The sequence below is a fragment of the Phalacrocorax carbo genome, chromosome 2 (genome assembly GCF_963921805.1).
Source record: "Phalacrocorax carbo chromosome 2, bPhaCar2.1, whole genome shotgun sequence".
NCBI lineage: Eukaryota > Metazoa > Chordata > Aves > Suliformes > Phalacrocoracidae > Phalacrocorax > Phalacrocorax carbo.
The window spans coordinates 2,152,635-2,178,431 of NC_087514.1; the positions used below are offsets into that span (position 1 = coordinate 2,152,635).

Genomic DNA, 25,797 nt, shown 5'->3' on the forward strand with positions numbered 1-25,797 from the left:
GCTGGGCTCAGGTTTGGGCCCCTCGGGACAAGCAGGGCCTTGAGGGGCTGGAGCGTGTCCAGAGAAGGGCAGCGGGGCTGGGGCAGGGTCTGGAGCACAAGTGTGCTGGGGGGCGGCTGAGGGAGCTGGAGGGGTTTAGCCTGGAGAAGAGGGGGCTGAGGGGAGACCTCTGCAGCTCTGCAACTACCTGAAAGAAGGTTGTAGCGAGGTAGGTAATGGTCCCTGTTCCCAAGTAACAAGCAATAGGAAGAGAGGAAATGGCCTCAAGTTGTGTCAGGGAAGGTTTTGACTGGATATTAGGAACAATTTCTTTACCAAAAGGGTTGACAAGCATTGGAACAGGCTGGCCAGGGAAGGAAGATATTTAAAAGACGTGTAGATGTGGTGCTTAGGGATGTGGTTTAGTGGTGGGCTTGACAGTGCTGGGCTAATGGTTGTGCTTGATGATCTTAGAGGTCTTTTCCAACCTAATCAATTCTATGATTCTATGATTCTATTATTTGCATTTCTGCATCATTAACAATGCCTTGGAAAGCTGGTTGGAGCAAAAAAGCGATTACTCCGTCAGTCAGTGAGGGTGGATGGGAAGGGAAAGATACCAGCCTGAAAGCAAAAAGAAAAAATGAAGCTAGAAAAATTTGCTAGGGAAGGAAGACAAATTCTCACTAGTTATAAATGTATGATCAATCCTTTCTATGCACATTATGAGAGAGGGAGAACATGCTTTCATAGTTACTAGCTCCCGTAAGATTCCCCCACAGGACCGGTGTACCTATTTGCTGGCCACTGGCCTAGGCAAGTGATAAATATGAAAATCTTACCCAAAAAGAGTTAAGTGCTACACAGAGATTAGTCAAACTAATAAGCTAGAGATAAGAGGTACCCGCACTGAGCTCAAAGCGAAAAAAAGAAAAAAACAGGTTGAAAAAAACCAAAAAGGTGGGTAAATCGTTACATAAAGGGAACAAGACTTCTTATAGAAACAAATCATCTTGGTCCCTACCTTCCTTTCCTGGCAAATATACAAGGCATGACTAATTCTCAGGCACAGCATACAACACATGCCCGGGGCAGAGGGGATAGCTATAGTGAGGTTCGGTGGAAATTTGGGAAGAGCAGCAGAGCTAATGAAACCCTTCGTACTTGCGGCCTGGTCTGATCTGTCTGTCCCAGATCTTGCACTAACCAGCATCCCTCATGTCTCTGTCCAGTACAAAGATGGAAACCAGTGTGGAGAGAGCTGCCAAGCTTTCTGTACCCATCTGCAGCTCCAATTTATAGCAGACTGACCTGCTACTGGGTATGAAAGTCACAAGTCTCTGCTCTGCAGGCTGCTTTGAACCTATGGCTTGGAAGATTGAGGGGACACGTGCCCTTTCCCCAAGGGAACCTTCCAACATCTTGGTTCCAGGAATCACCCGACCTTTAAATACTTAAAAGGCTTCAGAGAGGGCTGAAGTCTTTTGCAAAGATGTACCAGTATAATGGTTTTAAAGCCAGGCAGAAACATGTTGGATCTTGGCCATACATTGTAGGGAATTGTAGTAAAATCAATTAGTAGGAATAAGGCTGCTGTGACTAATGAGCTAATGAGTGATGCCTGAGTAAGAACGGCTCTAAGAGAGCTGCAGGGTTGGATTCCTGATGCATTATTCACAGGGATAGGCCAGATTCATGCCTGGCACTGTTTATTTTTTACTTTGCTTCTCCAGGTTTCTCCTTAAAGATGTTTTAAAAAGAAAATGGAGGAGGGCAAAAATATCTGTTTAATTTCCCTCTTTTAGGTGTGAAGTGTCTCTCATCTCTGAAGAACTGTGGTTTCTAGGAGAGATAGATGGGGGACATGCGTCAGAGGTAACGTTCATGGTAATTTAATCCCTGGCACTCTGCACACCAGCAGGATTACTAATTAGACTAACCCATCCTTGCCGCTGGCTTCCTTAAGTGGCTTTCATCATTGACAGTATTTTGAAGCTAGTAGAAGAAAACTGAATTGTTTGAATAAATCTCCTCCTTAAGGCTTTCTAATAAAGAGCTTATATTGTAGTTATGATCAACCCTACAACATGCACTAACTTAATGTCTACACTGGGGAAGATGAGGCTAATTTTCCAAGGTCAGCTGGCAAATCATTAACTGAGCTTAGAATAAACCTCTTTTTACCCTATGGCTTTCAGGCCAGCACTTACTCCTGTTGCTTTTAGTAACACATGCACCTCCTATCAAGGTTGCACAAAAATAGCAGAAGAGCACTGATGAAAAAGGAGCATTAACTGGTGGTTAAATCATGTGGAATACAATGCTGGCTGTTTCTGGAGTGGCTACTACCTTGCTCCACGAGCGTAATTAACCTCTCTGCATCTCAGATTCCTTATATATGATATTGAGATAATAATATTTACCCACATTACAGGAGCGTTTTTGGGCTTAACCTTCCTGTAGGTGTACAGCGAAAGCGTAGCACTAGCATATGACCCTGTCACGTCAACACCTCCCCACATCTACCTTTGAATCTAATCATTGCTTTTGCTCATACATTTACCTGCTCTAGAAAGCTGTGTGATTTCTAGGAGATATATGAAGAGCTGATTAAAATCAAGAAAATAGAGAGTTTAAAAAGATAAAGTCACAGAATCACAGAATGGTGGGGGTTGGAAGGGAGCTCTAGAGATCATCTCTTCCAACCCCCCTGCTTGAGCAGGCACACCCAGAGCAGGGGGCACAGGGCCGCGTCCAGGCGGTGGGTGAATGTCTCCAGGGAAGGGACCCCACAGCCTCTCTGGGCAGCCTGTGCCCCTGCTCTGGCACCCGCACAGGGAAGGGGTTTGTCCTCATGTTCAGGTGGAACTTCCCATGTTCCAGCTTGTGCCCGTGGCCCCTTGGCCTGGCGTTGGGCACCGCTGAAAAGAGTCCAGCCCCATTGTCCTGACACTGACCCTTTAGATATTCATAGATATTGATGAGCTCCCCCCTCAGCCTTCTCTTCTCCAGGCTGAACAAACCCAGGTCTCCCAGCCTTTCCTCACAAGGGAGATGCTCCAGTTCCCTGAGCATCTTGGCAGCTCTCCGCTGGACTTGCTCAAGCAGTTCCCTGTCAAGAAGGCTCTGAATCACAGATATATGCACACACATGCAGCCCCCGGTCCCTGACACTCTGCCCTGAAGGTGGATGGGCATATTTTACAACTTGCCTTTGAGACCTCCTCAGCCTGGTAATGAGGCAGTGTGAGCCAGTCTTTTGGGAGGTTATGGGATTTGGAGGCTATTTCCAGCATGGACACAACTGTTGCAGGACTGCTCAGATCAGATGAAGACGCCTCCACCCAGAGGCTGTCTCACCTGGCCAGCTAGGACAGAAAAGAAGTTTGGCACAGGTTTCTCAGGCTGGAAGTAAAACTTTGGCTCAGAACTTTTCCTGTTATTTATGATAACAAAGTTCTCTGAAATGCAGAGTTCTTGTACTAGTTTGCCTTTGAACATACACACTAGAAAATGTCTTTCTTCAAATCCATCTTGTGTGTAGTTGAGGCAGATTTATACAGCTTGTGTCTTTTTATTTTAGTTCTCTGTAGTTAATGGAAAACCCCCAGCACAATGGGCTGCGATTAAGCATGAAAGATTAAAAGGAGGTCAACAAAACACTGTTCCTATTAATTCTTGTTATTTCTTTGGTGACTTGCCAACACTGCAAGACAATTGCAGAGTGTGTGCATAAAAGAGGTGATGCTTAAAGACTCAGATAAGGTCAACTGAAACTATAAGCAAGTAAGGTATGTTTTCACTTCTCCCCCTCCCCCCAAACAACCCTTCAAACTGAAGGAGGACACAGGATTTGTCAGGGTGTTGGCATATATTCTTCCACCCCCAAACTTACAATGTAATGAAGATCACATCTCAGATGCACATGTGAAACCAATTAACTAGCACACATTGTTTGAGGCTACTTAATACCAGAAACCAGAAACCACACCCCTTTCCATGTTTAGTTGGGTTTTTTCCTAAGAACAAAGCAAACACGATCAGTGTATTTCCCCTTTCTTAACAGGATTATAAAATTCTCTGCTGAACATGAGGAGTGCCAAACCAAGAATATATCAAAATGCCTTTCCCTAGGTAATTTTGGGCTGAAAATAACTGCTAAACTTTCATAACCAACATAATGACTCTATAGACAATGGGTCAGAATTCCCAAGGGCGTAGATCACCCAGAATTGTCTGTAAGTGTGGCATGGCTTGCTAAAATGATGAGACCATCACCAGAGTTTTTGGGTGGGAGAGGTAAGGGCTGTGTTGTTTATCCGGTAATAACAGAAGACTGTTCATTTTTAACCTTTCAAGAATTTGAGTGATAGGAGCCCTCAATAAAGTTCGTTCAATGGTGCAATAGATTACAAATGTGGTGGGAGTATCTCCAAGAACCCCTTTGTTTCAACTTTCCCTCCTTTCTTTCCTTGTTAAAAATATGTGTTGGGGAGCACCTGGCATAACCACAGAAAGGTTCTTTACCAGTTTTTGCAATTCCACAATCAAACTTGCCCATCTCACGTTGTAGGAAGATTTACTAGCCTGGGGGTGGCCTGAGGCACAGGACAAGCAGGCAGATGCCTTGGGTAGCAGGGTTTGGGGATGGGAAAGCCAAGGTTTTTGGCAAGCAAAGAAGCTGTGGGCTTGCTGCCGCACTGGGCGAGGGTTGGTTCAGACCAGAGTGGCTTCTCCATACACAGTCCTCCCTGAACAGCCTAAGGTAGTGAGCCCGAGACATTCCCTTGGCCCACACTTTCATGGCCTGGTGCTCCCTCCAACTGTGTCTTGCAGAGGTCAGGAGGAGGAGAGAGGGAGATGCTCCCACCCACAGTCCCCTGAAACCCTGCTCACGGCCTGGGGAGAGGTACTACAGCACCAAAACCCCAACCATGCTGTTTCCAGTAAGGGACTGCAAGTCAGATTCCCACTTCTCCTCCTGGTGGTAAACTCTGGTCCCTGCTGAGGGTTTAAACACAGAGAAGAATGGGGTTCAATGCCTTTTTGTTCACAGCTACAGATGCTTTTTCCCCAGGATTTGTGGAAGCCATCCAGGTCTCTCTACAAAAATGAAGCAATATCAACAAGCTGCAAGGCAAGGCATAGACACTGGAATAATTCAATACCCCTGGGTTTACACATCATACCTAGACGCAAAGAACCCAGCTTAAACAACGTCAGCTATTGTCCATCACGCAAACCCTCATTTTCTTCTCCAAGGAACATGAAAAGAGATGACGGTATGGCAGGAGGTGGGGCCTGCTTTGTAGCTCATTCAATACATTTATAGCTCAATCAGACTCATTTTTCTAGTAGAATTAGGTCTCGGGTTGGAATCCGTCCATGGCAAGCCACCAGGAGGCATCCCATTAAAGCCGGTGGTGAAGAGCAGTGGCAGCCCAGTGACCAGGTGACGAGGGTCCGTGCAAGATGAAGGTGTTTCTGTCTCTTCTGTTTGTTGCCATCGCTTACATGGAGTTCGGTAAGTTCCTGCTCTGACTTATCCAAACTCCTGCAGGAGATGCAGCTTGACGGGATGGGGTGTGTCCCATTCCCTCTGAAGTGCGTGCCTCCTACTTTAATCAGTTTCAGCAAAAATATCTGTCTTTGGAATATTTACAGCCTGTCAGATGTTCAGGATCATCATTGTCTCATTGGGATTGTTAGATCAGGCTCTTTAGGAAGCGTTACAAGGCAAACTGTGATTATATCCTGTCACTTCTTTAATGCAAGTTCCAGCTCTCACTTTTTACTGTTCTTCAATCTAACTCTCATCTTCTGGGTTTTTTTTGTTTTCTTTTTTTAATATATTTCTGTTCCTCTTTTGATATTTAACCCTGAAGCCATCTTGCCAGTTTAACGCAGTGTGTGTAACGGCTCTCTCTAATTATATGTTGCATATGTGGTTTATTAAACTTCAGCCACTAGAAGTGGGAAAACTGGGCTGGGACACTAAGCTGGTGGTCCAGGTACTGCAGAGCTGATGTTTCCAGCTCTGTTTAGTAACCCACTGTGGTTTGCATGAAGTCAAAGAGAGTTTCAGCGGGCCACCTTGGAAAAACAAACAAGTGTGAAGTGTTTTGGGGATTTTCCTCATTTTCAGAAGGGTTTGTGAGTTTGTCAGACAGGGACTAACCCTCCACCATCCTCCCTCCCTCCTTTCTGTCCCTGTTTCACTACCTGCCACCTCGCTGGAGGGGTTAGGCTTAAAGCACACGGTCAAGGTGGGCAGCCAACAGCACCCTGATGTTGGGGGTGACCCATCTGTGATGTGGAGGTACGGAACAAGGCCCATGAGTCCAGTCTGTACAGGGATGCCATACAGACCTTACCCCTCCGTTTCCAGCAGTGAGATTCAGTTGCTTCTGCTCCATTAGCAACTCCACGAAGCCAAACACAGAGGGGTGTTTGGGATATGAGCGTTGCCATTCCCTAGGAAGTAGGGAATCCCCTCATTGCAGGCAGTCCTACATGAATGGTGATGCCATAACCCCTGTTGGTGGAAGGTGACTGCACAGTGGGAAGGACACCCTGGCATAGGCTCCCCATCTCTCGATGCTACCAGCAGAACAACTTCTTGCACAAAAACTTATTTTATACTGATGATCCCAAGCTCAGAGTCCGTGTTAGCCTGGGTGGCCAAGGTAAGTCCAATGAAGGGTAAGTGCAGGAGCTGTGATTGTTAACTGGGATACTTGTATGCTCTGCACTACTCCTCCAGATCCAGGCAGTGTAGGGTCTCTTTTATCCGCTCCTGAGTGGGATTTGGAGCTACGTTAGGATTTTTTTCCTTTTTATTGATTTCCTTCTTATGTAAGGATGTTTTCCTTCCTCCATCTTTGGCTCTGCTCAGCAGATTCAGCAAAAGAGGGACAAGTGGGTGGAGAAAGAAGGGTTTTGGAGGATTTTGGGGGTCAACACAGTTGATGTTTGGAAAGACAGGCCCAGTGCTGGAACAGAAACCCTCTTTTTTGTGTAATACGCTGAATGTCCTGTTACCTCTAAGGCATGTGTCCTGGCTCTGGTCACTAGTAGTTCAAAGCCTTGGGGTTGCGTGTGCTGTGCCAAGATCAATGGGAGCTCCATGTGCTCACCAGAGCTGCCAGGCTGGAGATCAATCATGACTGGTCTCAGGAGCAGGAGATATTTCCTTTCATCATTATACCCTTGTTCATTATGGGGATTTGTGTCTGCTTGTCAGTGGAGAGACAGCAGTTCAGAGAGGAACATCATTAATTAATAGAGGATGTCTTGGAGAGAAGGGGACTCTGCAGTCAGATCTCCTTAAGGGATAGGCAGGAATCTGAAAGGCAGAATGGAGCAGGAAAGTAATGGCGTGGGATACAAATTTGGTCTAGGACTGACTCACCAACCTAATTTTGCCATCCTGCTGGATAAGGCTTTGCAATAGTTGGGCAGCTGGGGAGCAGAAACTCCTGCTGTGACCCAGCGCTGCCACATTTCTCCTTTCTGGTCCTTCCTTACTTCTCTGTACAACTCAGGTAGTATAGTCAGGATGGATGCTTTGATTTGGCAGGCAGACATTGGCAGATTTTGGAGAAGTCATAGTGGCTTTGGCAAGCAGAATTTTCTTCTGCACACCCTTTCCTCTGCAAAGCTGGGATAAAACCATGATATATCTGCAGTTCCTCCAAGCTTTCTTCTGAGCATGGGTGGAATCTGTGTAATTCTGGCATTTCCTGGAGAGACATTCAGAGTTGAGGAATGGAAGATCTGCCAATATCCAAGTGAAGCTAATAAAATCCCTTCTAAGAAATTCCAAGACTTTCTGCTTTTTCATCTCCTCTTTTGCTTTCCGCACTCTAGAAAGAATGTATTATAATTAAATTGAAATATTTTAGCATTTTTATATTTACCTCTTCTTTTAAAGAAGTCTTCTAATACATCTCTATTCCTTGTTATAGTGTAATTTAATTTTTAAGCTACTGCATGTCTTACATATGTGTAAGTTCATAAACTCTTAAAAAGGGACCACTGTATTTTTGTTATCTTCACAAATATCTACCTTTCACAAATAGGCCAGATAGATATTCCAAAGCTTGCTTAAAACTGGGCTTTTAGACCACAGGTCTTTAAGTCTCCAAGTCATGGTGTTTCTTCCGTGCCCTGTGAGATGCCAGCTGACTGTTGCTGCTAAAGAGTGGCCTCATTTGCAAAACTAAAGTTGTTTCATTCCAGCTTTTGGTTATTTTACTGTGTTAAATGCTTCCTATTCTGCTATCTTTTCCATCTCAGAAAGAAATACTCATAGCTGTAGCTGTTATTTAACATATTTAGCTGTGTTTGAACCTGTTAGTCTCTAAGGTTAATGAAAATACTGTTTTTACACCTGTTGGGGACAATGCTCTCTTAATCCGTTGTTCCTTTGTGCTTATCTTTTTATTTTATTTTTTTTCCCAAAGAGTAACACATATGCTGTGGCTCTGACTTGTCCAGTGACAAGTATCATGAAACCTGAGACTGATGACAAAGCTTCCTTCCTATAGATGTGTTTGACAACTGTCAGAATTGATGCAAACAAAACATCAGTTCACAATGAGCAAAACATAATAATAAGGTGAGCTTTGAATAAAAGCAAGATAATCACTGGGTCTGTTTATAAAAGGGCTCTTTCTGGCTCACTATTTAGAGTGAAGTTGCATTATCTGTTTTCATAAGGTGGCTCCCTTGCCTGAGCCTGCTGTTATGACACCCTATTTTAGGTGTGATAAGGTCAGCTGAATTGTTTTCCTTTTTCGTTGGGGTTTAAAGTGATTTTGGCAGAGCTGTCACACAGATTGGATGAGAACTGCTTTCCAGATAGACCAAGGAGGTCTGGTACCAAAATGCATTTCTATGCCTGTAAGGCACACAAATTCGGGTGTCTGGCTGGAGGGTGGAAAGAGGACATAGATCAGGTCTTGGATATCTTGGAAAGTCTACAGAGAGCAAAGTGCCCTGAAAATCTTGTCCAAAAATGTCTTCCTTGGTGATGGGAAATACCGGATGCTATTTTTGCTTGAAATCTTTAGCTTGGAGTGCTCTGGAAATACTGCACCGCAACAATCTGGGTTCTTCAGTGCTTCTCTCTAAAACCTCTTCATCACAAAAGTCTTTAGGCACTGAAAGACTTGGGTTGTGGTTATTCTGCATGTCTAGGAGCTAATTGGCACCTGCAGGCTTGCAAGGGCCTTTGCAGCTCAACAGGGAGGTGATGAAGAGCACCTAGGAACTAGTAAGTGATGAGACAGGGTCAGCTGCCTTGGACTGGATTTGGGGACTTGGGTATCAAAGTCTATTTTTATGGTGTGTTTCTAGAGTGGTACATGTCCCACGAGTTCTCTTATTATGGCCACTATCATCTTTTTAAAATAACTTTTTACACATTCTTCTCATGAAACCAGAATCTCAGCACAGGGGAAGGGTTATGCTTAATTTTTTCTCATGGCTCAGTAGATTTGATGGAGACAGTTCTTTCTCTCCACACTTTCCTACCCAAGAGCTCCCAGTGTTTGGAAAGAGCTGGCAGAGTGGACAGCACCAGATGAAATTCTCCCTGCTGCAACCCACATTCAAATCTGATCTCTCTTTGTATCCAGATCCCTCACCAAGGGGAAGTCACACTTGACCATAGTGATAAATTTCTATGATGAAATGACTGGCCTGGTAGATGAGCAGAGAGCACTGGATATTGTCTACCTGGACTTCAGGAAGGTCTTTAACACGGTCTCCCATAAGATCCCTATAGACAAGTTGTTGGTGTATGGGCTGGATGAGCAGCCGGTGAGGTGGGTTGAAAACTGGCTGAATGGCCAAACCCAGAGGGTGGTGGTCACTGGCACAAAGTCTACCTGAAGGCTAGTAACTTGAGGTGTACCCCAGAGGTCAGTACTGGGTCCAGTTCTGTTTAACATTGTCATTAATGATGTGGATGACGGGGCAGAGCACACCCTCAGCAAGTCTGAGGATGACACACAACTGGGAGAAGTGACTGATATGCCAGAAGGTCATGCTGCCATCCAGAGAGACCTTGCCAGGCTGGAGAAATGGGCTGATGGAACCCTCATGCAATTCAACAAGGGGAAGTGCAAAGTCATACGTGTGGGGAGGAACAACCCCATGCACCAATAAATACTGGGGGCCATCCAGCTGGAAAGCAGCTTGGCCAAAAAGGACCTGGGCGTCCTGATGGACACCAGGTTGAACACGAGCCACCAACTGAAGTACTGCCTGCAGGTCAAGGGAGGCGATCCTTCCTTCCCCTCTACTCAACACTGGTGAGGCCACCCCTAGAGTACTGTGTTCACTGCTGGGCTCCCCAGTAAAAGAGAGATGTGGACGTGGAAAGAGTCCAAAGAAGGGACTTGGAGGAGGAAGACGAGCATCTCCTCTCTAAGGCAAAACTCAGAGAGCTGGGACATCAGAAAACACTTTGTTACTGTAAGGGTGAGTGCGCACTGGCACAGGTTGCCCAGGGAGGTTATGGAGTCTCCATCCTTGGAGATATTAAAAACCCAGCTGGACACAGTCCTAGGCAACTCGCTCTAGGTGGTCCTGCTTGAGCAGGGGGATTGGACCAGATGACCTCCAGAAGTCCCTTCCAAGCTCCACCATTCCGTGGTTCTGTGAGTTTGTAAGTCTCTTTCCGATGCTCTACTAATGCAAAGGCAAGGAGAAAAGCAAATGCAATGTAAGAGCAGAGTTGAGGTAAACCAGCTACAAGTGTGTTTACTTTCCTGTGGGAATAACACAGATTAAAGGAACTTGGGGGTGTGGTTGGCTGGCAAGCAGAATGGTTAGATACCTGGCAGAAAAGTGTGAAGCAGGGCCTGTTGACTAATTGTGATAATCATTAAAATAAAAACAACTTGCTAATTGCAAAATTGAAGTATTGGAATTCTCCTGGGCCCCTGCATGTCTCTGCTGGCACCCGGGACAAGATCTTCAAAGAATTCAGGCACTGAGATGTCACATTTTGAAAATTCTCTCTGCTGGCATCCGGCGACTGCACAGAATAGTCAGCCCTGTCTTAGGCAACCCTATTACCCCCACAGAGGTAAGGGAGAAGTAGGTGGGTCAAGCATCTCCTCACTATTTTCATTGATTTACCCCTGATTTTTTTTTATCACCCTCATCATTTTTGTTGGAGTTGGGATGTCCCAGCACATTCAGTCCATTTTTACTGCATGTTCTAGGGGGCAGATCCAAAAATTAAGCAAAATTACCTTTATACACTCTTGCGGACTACTTAAGACCTGTCTGCAAAAACAAGCCAACCTACCAAACCCCCAGTAACAAAACAAGAGCAGACGACCAACTTTGTGCCCAGACTTTCAGCACCCTGGTGTCGATAGGACTTTCCTGTATCGTGGGGTCTTCTGTGTGTGGCTCTGTTGTGCTTGACTTGTTACAGAGGGTCTGAAACCACATCTGAGGCTCTGCTTTGACCACCAGACTACTGTATTTCTCATTCCCTTTGGCACAGATACCTTTTACTATTCCATTCCTGTCCTCAGTGTGAGTATTTTGGAGAGATACCCTCCCCAGAGGTGCCTGGAGGGGTACGGACAGAATCTGGTGGTCCACACTAAGCCCAACCTCATGTTTTTCCTCCTTGCAGCCCAAACCTTACAATGTTATTCCTGCCTTGAACCTACTGCTGTTGATACGTGCCTGACGATCCAGAACTGCACAAAGAATGAAACCATGTGCAAGACCACTATGTATTCCCTGGAGGACGGTAAGGGCAATTACTCCTTTATCCATATTTTTAACACGAGTCAGTGTTTCTACAGTGAAGACTGCTGGTGTGGGGAGCAGTACCTTTTCTCACTTAAATAATAAGCCTGGAAGAGATCTGTGGGGCAGAGAGCAGTCTCCTGCTGTTGCAGAAAGCAGTCTTCATGTGACTGAATACTTAGTGAGTGCAAGCTCATATTTAATGCTCAGTGTTGAGCATGGTTAGAAAAAACAAGTTGACATGAGCTTGAGGCATGAAGCTAAAAAGTTCTGGCTCTCCAGACGGTTTGCGTGATTCACACAATGGGTGTGGGTTAAATAGTGCTTTCCCAACCTGGGAACTGTTTATGAAAGCTGGGTGGAATAGAGAGGCCAGTAGAGATGAGCCAAACACACTAACGTGGGGAAACCAACTTCTGGTCATTTGGAGGCAAAACAGAAATGCCCTTGAGTTCTCTGGAGCTCTCAGGAAGGCATCGTCAGTCTGACTGGTGACCCTACAAGTCATAACCTCTCCAGAGAAATGCACTGTGAAGATGGAGGCTCTCTCTTTTGCATGGTCCTGCTGAGGAGGTTCTGGTTGTACATGGGAGAGGCAGGAGATCGTGAGTAGAGTCAAAGCAGAGGCAGAAAAAGTGCCTAACTGACCTTTTGTAGGGTAAAGCTGATCCAGGCAGGACACAGAGGATGCAAGGTGCTGTTCAGTGGAAACTGTTTCCTAAATTCCTGGTAGGAAGTAGACCAGTTGTATATGAACTGGAGCTAAGACTTTGGTGGTGAAGGCAGCTAATGTTTCACTAGGGACAAGGAGAGTTCTTCTCCATTCCTCCCATTCCTAACTGTTCCTTCTTTCTTGCTTTTGTTGTAGTTTATCCTTTCATAGGAGTCTCGACCGTCACCAAGATGTGCTCTTCCGTCTGCATCCCATCTGATGTGGATGGGATTGGCATGACGCACCCTGTCTCCTGTTGTTACACTGACTTGTGCAACGTTGATGGTGCAGCTAGTTTGAGGGTCAGTTTTGTGCCAGTTGGGGTGCTAGCAAGTTCCCTTTGTGCCTTCTTCTGGACTAGACTGTGAGGAGCTGATGATCTTTCATGCTGAAGAACCCAATGAAGAAGATAATAAACCCCTGCCAGCCCACTTTTCTGTTTGGATGCCTCATGGACAACCCTCAACAGCTCCCAGAAATTGCTTTTTTACCACCCAACCTTTTTCCATGACCAAGAAAGAAGCAAAACACAGGAAGTCCTGACACAAATTTTTGAATTGACTTTTCAACAAGTCCACAAAATTAACTCTGGTGTTTCTTTGCTGTGCTTGTCTGGTTGGTTTTGAACTACCCAGTCTTCTCAGAGGAAATTCAGTTATGTGGCAGGTCCTCTCCAGCCTACAGTTTTGTGCTGGCTCTTTGTGCTGTCTAGATCTCCTTCTTTGTACACAAGAAATGAAGGACATGGTTCTATGTCCAAAGTATGAGGCAGGAGACTAAACTTCCTATGCCAGCTATCTGATCTGAAAAGGCTAAAATCTCTTGTTTTCTGTACCCTTTTGAGCAGAATAAAAAGAATGTTGTGTTAAAACTGTAGTGATGACTGAAGTTATTTATAGTAAACCTATCCTCTAATAAAGTTTTTGGGTTTATTTTATTTTATTTTATTTTATTTTATTTTATTTTATTTTATTTTATTTTATTTTATTTTATTTTATTTTATTTTATTTTATTTTATTTTATTTTATTTTATTTTATTTATTTTTCCAAACTCCAGTTCCACATCAGTATTGTTTATACAGTGAGAATTAGGTTTCATGATCAGACTTGCAGCAAATGTGTAAGACATTTCCCATTATCCCACACTGGCAGTGACCTTCCATCCATATATCTTCTACCAACCCCACTGGTACAAAACTACCTCTACTGGGAAGACTGGGTGATTTGCGTAATGGTTCAGGCCTGAATTCTACTTTAGTGGAATGACTTTCCCCCTTGCTTCAATCCTCTAAAACATGACCTGCCATTCCTTGTATGTTGGTAAGGGCTCCTGCAATTTTATATTGTCCATCTGTGTTGTGCTGGGTCCTGCCCTTGGGCCACACCAACCCCAGGCAGCGCCCCAGGCCTGGGGCCGAGGGGCTGGGAAGTGCCCGGCGGAGAAGGCCCTGGGGGTGTTGGCTGACAGCCGGCTGGGCATGAGCCAGCAGTGCCCGGGTGGCCAAGGAGGCCACCAGCCCCCAGGCTTGTGTCAGCACTGGTGTGGCCAGCAGGAGCCGGGCAGGGATGGGGCCCCTGTGCTCGGCCCTGGGGAGGCCCCACCTCGAATGCTGGGCTCAGGTTTGGGCCCCTCGGGACAAGAAGGGCCTGGAGGGGCTGGAGCGTGTCCAGAGAAGGGCAGTGGGGCTGGGGCAGGGTCTGGAGCACAAGTGTGCTGGGGGGCGGCTGGGGGGGCTGGAGGGGTTTAGCCTGGAGAAGGGGGGGCTGAGGGGAGCCCTTCTCGCTCTCTGCAGCTGCCTGAGAGGGGCTGGAGTGAGGGGGGGGGTTGGTCCCTGTTCCCAAGTAACAAGCAATAGGAAGAGAGGAAATGGCCTCAAGTTGTGTCAGGGAAGGTTTTGACTGGATATTAGGAACAATTTCTTGACTGCAAGAGTGGTCAGGCATTAGAAGAGGCTGCCCAGAGAGATGGTGGAGGCACCATCCCCGGGGGTGTTCAAAAAATGTGTAGACATGGCACTTCAGGGCATGGTTTAGGAGGCCTGGGGGTGTTGGGTTGACAGTTGAACTTGATGATCTTAGAGGTATTTTCCAACCTTAATAATGCTATGATTCTGTGAAGTTTTCGTGACTCAGCTGCTTGAAGTCCTGAGAAACCTTGGCTGACCTCACAGCTGAGAGCTTTGACCAGGAGCTTGGATTAGTAGACACTTCCAGAGTTCTCCGTTCCAATCTGAGTTTCCTCTTTTCTGATGATGCACCAGCTGAGATCACCAGAGTAGAAACGGTTATTTTTCAGGCATGTTGCAAAGTCTGGCAGATGTTTCTGCAGTGATTTTTCACTTATCCTGCATTTCTTCTTCACTTGTCCTGCATTGCTTCCCATTGCCAGAATGAGATCAAATTTGGAATGAACTGCAATTCTGGATTCACACACAGCTCCCAAGTTGCTCAAATTTAATTCCTTTGCTGGAGCAAGATCGTGTAAGTGGTCAGCGTGCTGCACTGGCATGGCGGCGGCTGGATGAACCACATCCCTGGCTGTGGAAGAACTTTGAAAATGAGCTGCAGGCTTGCAATAGCTGGCAGTGTGTGCTTTGCAGGTTCCTCTACCTGTGAGCCGTGCCCAGAGCTCAGTCCCCAGAGATGCATGATATGTTTTTGGCTTTCTGCTGCACAAAAGCAGTACATGGAAGTTCTCCCTTTTTATCTTCCAGTTCTGGTGGTTGGCAGTCTCAGGTTTTGCTGGCCCAGGAGCTGCATAAGGACCACTGTGAATGATAACCAACAGTGAAACACCACCAAGATGTCTTATTGAACGTTGATTTTATTCACGCTCCCAGCCTTCACAGCACCCTTTTAGGCCTAATGTCACCATTTCATTAAGGGTAGTTTGTTTCTCTTTCAACCACTCTGCCTCACAGTTTCATTCAGACCCCTTGTTCTCATAGATGAGCAGCAGTGAGAATGCTCCCTGTCTACCTTTTCATTTATGTTATACAGCCCTGTGTCCACCCTGGTAGCTCTTTTCCAAGCCAAAAAGATCACTTGTCTAGATCCAGGTATCATTCATGAACCCGTGAGCGCATGAACCCCCCTGTATCACATGGCTCTGTCTCTGACATGATGAGGCAGACATCTACAGGCACCGAGTGCAATACAAAGAGGACCATTAAAAATCCTGAATGAACCCCATGAGGAAAGAGCGGTTTCAAATATTCTCACTAGTCCCAAGACATGCACGAGTGACAAGACGTGAAGTGGGTACCTCATATTCTTGTTGTGTTATTGCTAAGACCTAACACAAGTAAAATGCAAAGGTGATGGGCCGCTTTGTGGCCGCTGGGTTCTGTCATGGCTACCTCTCTGCTTTTCATTGCATCACTGAACGATGTTTGTTACATCCAGAAGTCCAGGGCACTTTACCATAGCTGATAACTTTCTTCTACAATCTGAAGAAGCTGAAGTTTCCCTGAAAGCAAAGTTGGAGCCCAGATATGTGGATAAACATTTCCTCATGTCTGCCCATAGGCACTTGTGACAAACCCTATTTTATCTTCTTTCTCCAGACAAACCCAAAGAGACACCCATTTATTTTGCAGTGTTTTAAATAGAGAGTTTATTAGGCTGTGGTCAAAATACCTGCCTAATCACTCACTTGTTAGTGATAGAGAAAATCTTAGACATTTCCCATGGACTGTCCAGAACTGTATGTATGTCAGCACCTCTGCACATGAGACCAACATGAATATATACTATCAAAACTCAGAAAGAAATACAACTTTCACAGATTTTTCACTGCTCTTTCTCAGATGTAAGTTACTGGGCTCAGACTACCCTGTCGTTACCCTGCACTGGGTGATAAGCAATGTAGTCATGGCCCAGAACATCACAGAATTATTATGTCAAAGAACATTTAAAAACAAATAGATGAGGAACCAGATTATTGTGTTATATCATCATCTTAGGGAACAACAGTAAAAATACCGCTGCAGTCATGAACACTGAGAGTATAAGTCATGGGCAGAGACAGTGAAAATGCTTGAAACCAAGCCATTCCTGGACTTGGGAAGGGGAGCTGAGCAGATCTGGCTGGTGGAGCTACAGTCATATCACCAGAAAGGTGCACAGAAGGAAAACCATTGCTGCCCAATTGCAAGGGATGATGTTATAGCCATGTAGCCCAGTGAACGCAGTAAAAATACTAAATACTAATTAAAAACACTAAATGCTAGTAATAATCACACTCTTTTTATTGAGTTTGCAAGTCCTCAGGGCTGACGCTTGTTGGCCTTGCTTGTGTTGACCTGCCTTCAGCTTTGTTTTCACTTTGCTCAAGAGTAACAGCAGTTTTCCTAATTGGCCATGTGGCTATGCCTAATTGGCTTTACTTCTGTTTGTCTTTGTATGGTGCAGCTGCAAGTTTACATAGATAGCAGTAACAATCTGTTGTATGTAGAACGAGTTATTTACGACTCTGACATAATGATGGGATGTGAAGACATGCAGACCTGGTACAGCAACAGAGACCTGGAGAGGTGGAGCTGCAGGACATGGCACAGAGGAGTGCAGGCATGGGGTGATAAGAGGTTGGGCACTGGCTTGGCATTAGAGACCCCTTGGCTATAAACAACTCACCCACAGTCAGTTAAAGAAATGCAGACCCAGAAGTGGACAAAATTAGCTTTATGGAAAACAAAAAGAACAAAAAGCAAATATCAAACCAATGCACCACATGTGGTAAAGTCAGATGTGAGGTGGACCTGCATTTTCTAACCAAGAAAGAAACAGCAAAATGTTGAAGGGTTTTAGCAACACAATCAAAATGAGAAAATCCCAGTGGATTCTCATTTGAGGAAGATGAATTCATTTCCACCATCATACTCCTCACAATGGGGGATTCAGGATGCAGGTGACTCATGTACCGCCCTGTAAGGTGGGAGGCAGGAACCTTGGTGGAAGAGAGAACATAAAACCAGGAAAATGGGTAGAAACTTGTAAATATGTGTAAAACAATTTTAACTCTATTGTTACCAAACCTTTTTCTGTAATAATAATGGTTATTTTCTTTCTCTTTTTATGTCTGTAAGAAATTGATCTTCACTAACCATAATTCTTTGATTAAACTGTTAAGATTTCATACCTATTTTGTAGAGAGTAGTATAACTGAGAAGAGGGCAGAATTATGGTGTAGACATCTACATTTGAGCCGTTCCTTGTAGCTTCCTTGAGAACCAGTGACAAGACAGAATCACAATTAATTTGACAAGGGCACAATTTATTTGACGTGTTGTTAACATCTATTTTGTGATGGAATAGTCTGGTGGCTGTTCAAGGAGCTTGAATAAATAGTTCTGGTGGAGCCTTCCACATTAAAAATGTCCAAGGTGTGGTGAGATGGGCCTTATCTTCAGTGTCTTTTCATGTTTGTACCAAGCCTGGCATCACAACAAGCCAGAACAAGGAGCATTCGCTGGGTAAGAAAGCAAACTGTGACTGCGCAGAAGTCCTTGGTGGGGATTTCTCCAGCTACGTTGAAGCCACAGAGGCAGGCATGTAGCAAATGGGGCTGAGCACAAAAGGTGACACCTGGGAGAAAACCAGAATGTCCCAACACCCTGACTGTCCTGTGATTTCATTAGAGGTGAGCGGTGAGAATTTTTAATACAGCTGCATGCCTCAGCCCTCCCTTTTACAGTGCACTTGAACCAAGGAGATTGTTTGAGATCCCCACAAGCTAAAAAACATTAGACACAACTGATTGCAGCCACTTCTCAGTGCTCATGCTCCATGACCTTAGCTTGTGCGTCTGTGTAGCTGTCATCGCTTTGACAAGCCACATGCGGGGGAGGCTAATCTTCCCCTCCCTTTGTTGGCCATGGATGCTTCAACTCTTTGATCTCTGGCCAGTTTGTCAGCATGTTTCCCACATTTCATCTATTATGGCAGGGATCACAGCTTTTGGATGAGATCTAGTCTGAAAAGCAGAAAATCTATGTGGGTGAGTCACTGTGCTTTGTAGTTGCACCCCCACACCAAAACAGAGCTCTTAAACCATGGGGCAACCTTCTCTGATTAAACACAAACCTGAACCTCTCTTGCAAGAGGCAGGTAACATGCAAAATTAGTATATAGCATAAAAGCTGTGTGTACCTGGGCTGCTTCTGGAAATGGTGTCTCTGCATATTTAGTTCCCCAACAGTGACAGAAGGTCTCTTTTTTTGTTCATTTTTGCTAAAATGTAATTGCCTCCTCACCCAGCTCACCTCCAGATCCATCTATTTTTTTCTGGTCCTTCTCACTCCTGGGTGCTGTTCGAGGCTTATGGTCTCCAAGGTTTGCCTGAAATTGTTTAGGAATGAGTCTTTTGCTCACTTATGGCCTCTGCTCCTAAGCTCTCCTAATATCTTGGATCTGTTGCCTCATAACCTATCACCATACATCTTCAAGGAAAGTATGGCTTAGCCTTCTCTATACCTTCCCATTGAGTAGCTGTAGGCAGCAATAAGGTCTCCCCTTCCCCTTCTCTCCTCTAGGGTGAAGAAAACCAGTCCTTCAGCCTCTCCTCATACCTCCTGGCCTCCAGCCCCCTGAAAACCTCTACTGGAGTTGCTCTGGTCTCTCAACATCTTTCTAGTACAGGGATACTATAATGTATTTGTTATGATTTTACTAGTATCTCAGCTCCTCAACCAGAAAACTAAATGACATTTTTCCTTCTCATTTGCTTTTCTCTCCTTTAAGCTAGGAGAGTGGCTGGGATAGTGTTAATTTTCCTCCTAGTATCTGGTGTAGTGCTGTGTTTTAGATTTAGCATGAGAGAATACCGATGTTTTAGTTGTTGTTAAGCAGTGCTTGTGCTAAGCCAAGGGCTTTCCAGCTTCCCATGCTCTGCCAGTGAGGAGGTGCACAAGAAGCTGGGAGGGGGCATAGCCAGGACAGCTGACCCCAACTGGCCAAAAGGATGTTCCATATCATATGATGTCATACTCAGTAAATAAAATGGGGAGAGTTGACCGGGAGCAGTGATCGCTGCTCGGGGACTGGCTGGGCATCAGTCAGTGGGTGGTGAGTGGTTGCATCACTTGTTTTTCCTGGGTTTTGTTCCCTTCTCTCTTTTTTGTTGTTTTCCTTATAATTACAATTTATCGTGATGTTTCCATTCTCAAACTGTTCTTATCTTAACCCATAAGTTTACTTTTGCCCTTCCGATTCTGTCTCCCATCCCAACCAAGTGGGGCGGGGGCACTGTGAGCGAGCGGCTGCGTGGTGCTTGGTTGCTGACTGGGGCTAAACCATGACAGTCCTTTTTGGCACCCAAGTGGGACTTGAAGGGTTGAGATAGCACCAGATCTGACCAAAGTATGTTAAAATAAATTTGTTATAAACATTCATTATATTAGTTTAATAGTCGCTGGTCACAATGTTGTTTTACTTGTTCGCATGGTTGTGTTATGTGAATCCTCACTTGCTGTATGCATTCCCTGTGGTGCTGTTTATCACTTCTGGGAGATGGGTCAGGATTATAATTTTGCTGTCGTGTGTAACGTTGGTTTATGATATTACTGGTCAAAAGACTAATTTGGTATTTGTATTTGGTATTGTTGTCAACCCCGTACTTCGGGCGCCATCTCTCGGAAATTATGAATAATGACACTCTTCACCTTTCCTCGGAGAACCAACCTACGGGGATGATGGGGAGGATTATTTCCCCCTTCTTTCACCTTCCCTGTCTCCTTCAGGATCGTTACACCAGGTCTTGAGAATTATGAATATCCTTGGGATGTTCAAGCCAGCATGCTCCTATTGCTATGTCTCCTGAATGTGTTTTAGGTCTTGTTTAGGGTTAAACAACTATTTAAAAAAACAAATCACCTGGAGATCTGCTCCAAGGCTGGCTGGTCACGGGTGGCACGGCATGTGGGAGGATGCAGACAGGTACTTAGATAACTTCTCTCCTCCAATGGTCTGGAATTTCACTCCCAAAAAACTAGAGGATCCTGATGAAGTGATAGAATGCTTGAAAAAGAATGCTGTGGTTATTCCAAAGAGCCACAACTTATTGCACTGTTCTGGGCCCTGGCTAGTATCTACCAAACACTGGTTGGTATTATGTAGCAACCTCAGGGAGAAGAGAGGGAAACCAAGGCAAGAGGCACTGCAGTTACTGCAACCCCCATGACAGGCACCGTGGTTGCTCCATTGCCCGCGACAGATGCTGCAGCTACTCCAACCCCGGTGACAGGCACTGCAGCTAAACCAGAGAACCAACCCCTGCTGGTGTCAGTGACCCCTATACACAAGAAGAAATACTGGAAGCTGAAGTTAACTTATTTTGAGAGGGATGAAGCAGCTCTTCCCAAGAGGGATCAGGAGGAAGAAGCACACTGCCCCACCAGCAAGGAGGCAGACTAAACAGGGCCATCACAAGAACAGGAGAAGGAAGAGAAAGAATTCACTGTTTCCCCCTAAGGAAGAACGTGGGTTCCTCCTCAGCATGGGGGTTCCTCCTTTTCCTTAGAAGGAGAGGAAGAACTCATAAATGAGACGGTAACCACTCAATCTCTATCCCTGAGCGAGCTGTGAGATATGCAAAAGGATTTCGGCTGTGGTCCAGGAGAGCACGTTGTCACCTGACTACGCCAATGCTGGGATAACAGGGACAGTAGCCTGGAATTAGAAGGGAAGGAAGCCAAGAAGCTGGGATGCCTTTCTAGGGAAGGGGGCATTGACAAAGAGATTGGAAAAGGGGCACAAGTCCTCAGCCTCTGGAGGTGACTCCCGTCTGGTGTGAAGGAAAGGTATCACTTCAAGGAAGATGTTATATATTACCCAAGCAAATGGACCACCATGGAGATAGGTATCCAGTACTTGAGGGAATTAACCATGCTGGAGGTGATTTATGATGACCTGGACAACAAACAGCTATCAAAAGATCCAGGTGAAGTCAAGTGGATCTGACCCACGTGGTGGAAGTTTGTACAGAGTGCATCATCATCATATGCCAACTCATTGGCAGTAATAACCAGAAAATATGGAGAGGAACCAACGGTGGATGACACGGCTGGCCAACTCTGGCAATACAAAGGAAATACCTCTTCCTCCCTCATCTCTGCTGTGGGGAAGCTGTCCTGGGAGACCCAGCAACAAAAGGAGGATAGGTCCTACTCCCCACCTGTATGGACCAGTATCTCAGCTATTAGAAGTAAGTGTTCTCCTGCTCAAGAGAGAGCATTGAGGGTACACACCATGGGGCACCCTGTGGTTTTACCTGCGTGACCACAGAAAGGATGTGAGGAAGCGGGATGGAAAATCTACCTTGACCTTAGAGGCATGGGTACATGAGTTGCAAGGAAAAACAGTCACTCAGGGGTGTTCTTCCAGGAAAAACTGCTTCGCCAGTCTCCAGTGGGAGGTTCCCCAGGCACAGTAGAAGGGCTGATCTTACTCCTAATCTTAATGAAGGGACTTCTGATTCATATTTACAGGAAGTGAGTAACAAATACTATGACCAGCACTAGAGGGGCCTACAGCCAGGTGGAGCAAAGGGACAACCAGGTTTACTGGACCATGTGGATCCAATGGCCTGACACATCTGACCCACAGGAGTATAAGGCTTTAGTAGACACCAGTGTACTCTCATACCATCAAGCCATACAGGGGCAGAACCCATCTGTACTGCTGGAGTGACAGGGGGATCCCAAGAGCTAACTGTATTGGAGGCCGAAGTGAGCCTAACTGGGAATGAGTGGCAAAAGCACCCCATAATAACAGGCCCAGAGGCTCCGTGCATCCTTGGCATAGACTACCTCAGGAGAGGGTATTTCAAGGACCCAAAAGGGTACAGGTGGGCTTTTGGTATAGCTGCCTTGGAGATGGAGAGAATTAAACAGCTGTCTGCCAACATCACACCAATTCTCTGATTCCCATCCATAAGCTGATTTGTTAACTGGAGAGCCAAGGAGTGATCAGCAAGACTCGCTCACCCTTTAACAGTCCCATATGGCCAGTGCAGAAGTCTAATGGAGAGTGGAGACTAACAGTAGACTATCGTGGCCTGAACAAAGTCACTCCACCGTTGAGTGCTGCTGTGCCAGACATGCTAGAACTTCAATACGAACTGGAGTCCAAGGCAGCCAAGTGGTATGCCATAACTGATATCGCTAATGCATTCTTCTCCATCCCTCTGGCAGCAGAGTGCAGGCCACAGTTTGCTTTCACATGGAGGGGCATCCAGTACACCTGGAATCGACTGCCCCAGGGGTGGAAACACAGTCCTACCATTTGCCATGGACCGATTTGGACTTCACTGGAACAGGGTGGAGCTCTGGAACACTTGCAATACATCGATGACATCATCATCGTGTGGGGCAACACAGCAGAAGATGTTTTTGGGAAAGGGAAGAAAATATTCCAAATCCTCCTGAAAGCTGGTTTTGCCATAAAACAAAGTAAGGTCAAGGGACCCACACAAGAGATCCAGTTCTTAGGAATCAAATGACAAGATGGACGTCATCAGATCCCAATGGATGTGATCAACAAAACAGCAGCCATGTCTCCACCAACTAGCAAAAAGGAAACACAAGCATTTTTAGGGGTTGTGGGTTTTTGGAGAATGCATATTCCACATTACAGTCTGATCGTAAGCCCTCTCTATCAAGTGACCCGGAAGAAGAATGATTTCAAATGGGGCCCTGAGCAACAACAGGCCTTTGAACAGGTTAAACAAGAAATAGTTCATGCAGTAGCTCTTGGGCCAGTCTGGGCAGGACAAGATGTAAAGAATGTGCTCTACACCGCAGCTGGGGAGAATGGCCCTTCCTGGAGCCTCTGGCAGAAAGCACCAGGGGAGACCCGAGGTCGACCCCTAGGGTTTTGGAGTTGGGGATACAGAGGGTCTGAAGCCCGCTATACTCCAACTGAAAAAGAGATATTGGCAGCATATGAAGGGGTCCGAGCTGCTTCAGAAGTGGTTGGTACCGAGGCACAGCTGCTCCTGGCACCCCGACTGCCGGTGCTGGGCTGGATGTTCAAAGGAAACGTCCCCTCCACACACCATGCAACTGATGCTACGTGGAGTAAATGGGTTGCACTGATCACCCAGCGGGCTCGAGTAGGAAACCCCAGTCGCCCAGGAATCTTGGAAGTGATTATGGACTGGCCAGAAGGCAAAGATTTTGGATTATCACCAGAGGAGGAGGTGACACGTGCTGAAGAAGCCCCACTGTATAACCAACTGCCAGAAAATGAGAAGCAATATGCCCTGTTTACTGATGGGTCCTGTCGCCTTGTGGGAAAGCACCGGAGATGGAAGGCTGCTGTATGGAGTCCTACACGACAAGTAGCAGAAACTGCTGAAGGAGAAGGTGAATCGAGCCAGTTTGCAGAGGTAAAGGCCATCCAGCTGGCCTTAGACATCGCTGAACGGGAAAAGTGGCCAGTGCTCTATCTCTATACTGACTCCTGGATGGTGGCAAATGCCCTGTGGGGCTGGCTGCAGCAGTGGAAGCAAAGCAACTGGCAGCGCAGAGGCAAACCCATCTGGGCTGCGGCACTGTGGCAAGATATTGCTGCCCGGGTAGAGAAACTGGTTGTAAAGGTACGGCATGTGGATGCTCACGTCCCCAAGAGTCGGGCCACTGAAGAGCATCGAAACAACCAGCAGGTGGATCAGGCTGCCAAGATTGAAGGGGCTGAGGTGGATCTGGACTGGCAGCAAAAGGGTGAACTATTTCTAGCTCGGTGGGCCCATGACACCTCAGGCCATCAAGGGAGAGATGCAACATACAGGTGGGCTCGTGATCGAGGGGTGGACTTGACCATGGATGTTATGGCACAGGTTATCCACGAATGTGACACATGCGCTGCAATCAAGCAAGCGAAGCGGGTAAAGCCTCTGTGGAATGGGGGACGATGGCTGAAATATAAATATGGGGAGGCCTGGCACATTGACTATATCACACTCCCACAGACCCGCCAAGGCAAGCGCCATGTGCTTACAATGGTAGAAACAACGACTGGCTGGCTGGAAACATCTCCTGTCCCCCACGCCACTGCCCAGAACGCTCTCCTGGGTCTTGAGAAACAAGTCCTGTGGCGACATGGCACCCCAGAGAGGATTGGGTCAGACAACGGGACTCATTTCCGAAATAGCCTCATAGACACCTGGGCCAAAGAGCACATTCCCTGTCATGCACCAGCCTCTGGGAAAATCGAACGATACCATGGACTTTTAAAGACTACACTGAAAGCAACGGGGGAGGATGGACATTTAAACATTGGGATATACTTTTAGCAAAGGCTGACCTGGTTAGTCAACACGAGGGGATCTGCCAATCGAGCTGGCCCTGCCCAGCCAAAATTTCTACCTACTGTGGAAGGGCATAAAGTCCCTGTAGTGCACATAAAAGAATGTGCTGGGGAAGACAGTCTGGGTTACTCCCACCTTGGGCAAAGGCAAACCCATTCATGGGATTGCTTTTGCTCAAGGACCTGGGTGCACTTGGTGGGTGATGCAGGAGGGTGGGGAAGCCCAATGTGTACCACAAGGGGATTTGATTCTGGGTAAGGATAGCCAAAGATGAACTGTACGATGCTAACGGCTATGTAATACTGTATATCATCACTACTGTGGTTGCCACATGCCATATCAACGGTATTACAGTAAGAATCATCCAGATTATTGAAGAATGAAGTTTGATGAAACCGAGCAAAGTGCAGCTGTGACGGAACAAGGACTGACTTCAGCCTGTAACAGTCCAACACTACACACCATGCCTTCTGACCTGAAAGACTGTTATGACAGATGGAGACCAAAGTCATGGACTAAATGAACTCAACAGGCATTTTAGAGGGACGGTCCATAGATTAGGGGAATGATATCTGTGTGTATATATATCAAAAGGCAGGGAAAATGGTGGTGATTAACTGGAATGTATTGTAAAGTGTGGGACCTGGGCATGATGTAGATGGTGTAGAAGAAGGGGTGGACTCTGTCCTGGTTCCAGCTGAGTTATTTTCCTCCTACCATCTGGCGCACTGCTGTGTTTTAGGTTTAGCATGAGAATAATGTGATAACACCGATGTTTTAGTTGTTGTTAAGCAGTGCTTGTGCTAAGCCAAGGACTTTCCAGCTTCCCATGTTCTGCCAGTGAGGAGGTGCACAAGAAGCTGGGAGGGGGCACAGGCAGGACAGCTGACCCCAACTGGCCAAAAGGATGTTCCATATCATATGATGTCATACTCAGTAAATAAAATGGGGAGAGTTGACCAGGAGCAGTGATCGTTGCTCGGGGACTGGCTGGGCATCAGTCAGTGGGTGGTGAGTG

At 46.1% G+C, this 25,797-nt stretch overlaps 1 protein-coding gene across 1 annotated transcript; it reads left to right on the plus strand.

Annotated features, from left to right (window-relative positions):
* Window positions 1-5,359: 5,359 nt before the first annotated feature.
* On the plus strand, window positions 5,360-13,059 carry LOC104048853 (ly6/PLAUR domain-containing protein 2). Its single transcript, XM_009509425.2, has 3 exons — window positions 5,360-5,503; window positions 11,642-11,761; window positions 12,629-13,059. Exons 1-3 carry the CDS (start codon window positions 5,452-5,454, stop codon window positions 12,838-12,840), a joined length of 384 nt encoding a protein of 127 aa, XP_009507720.1. The 5' UTR covers window positions 5,360-5,451; the 3' UTR covers window positions 12,841-13,059.
* Window positions 13,060-25,797: the final 12,738 nt, after the last annotated feature.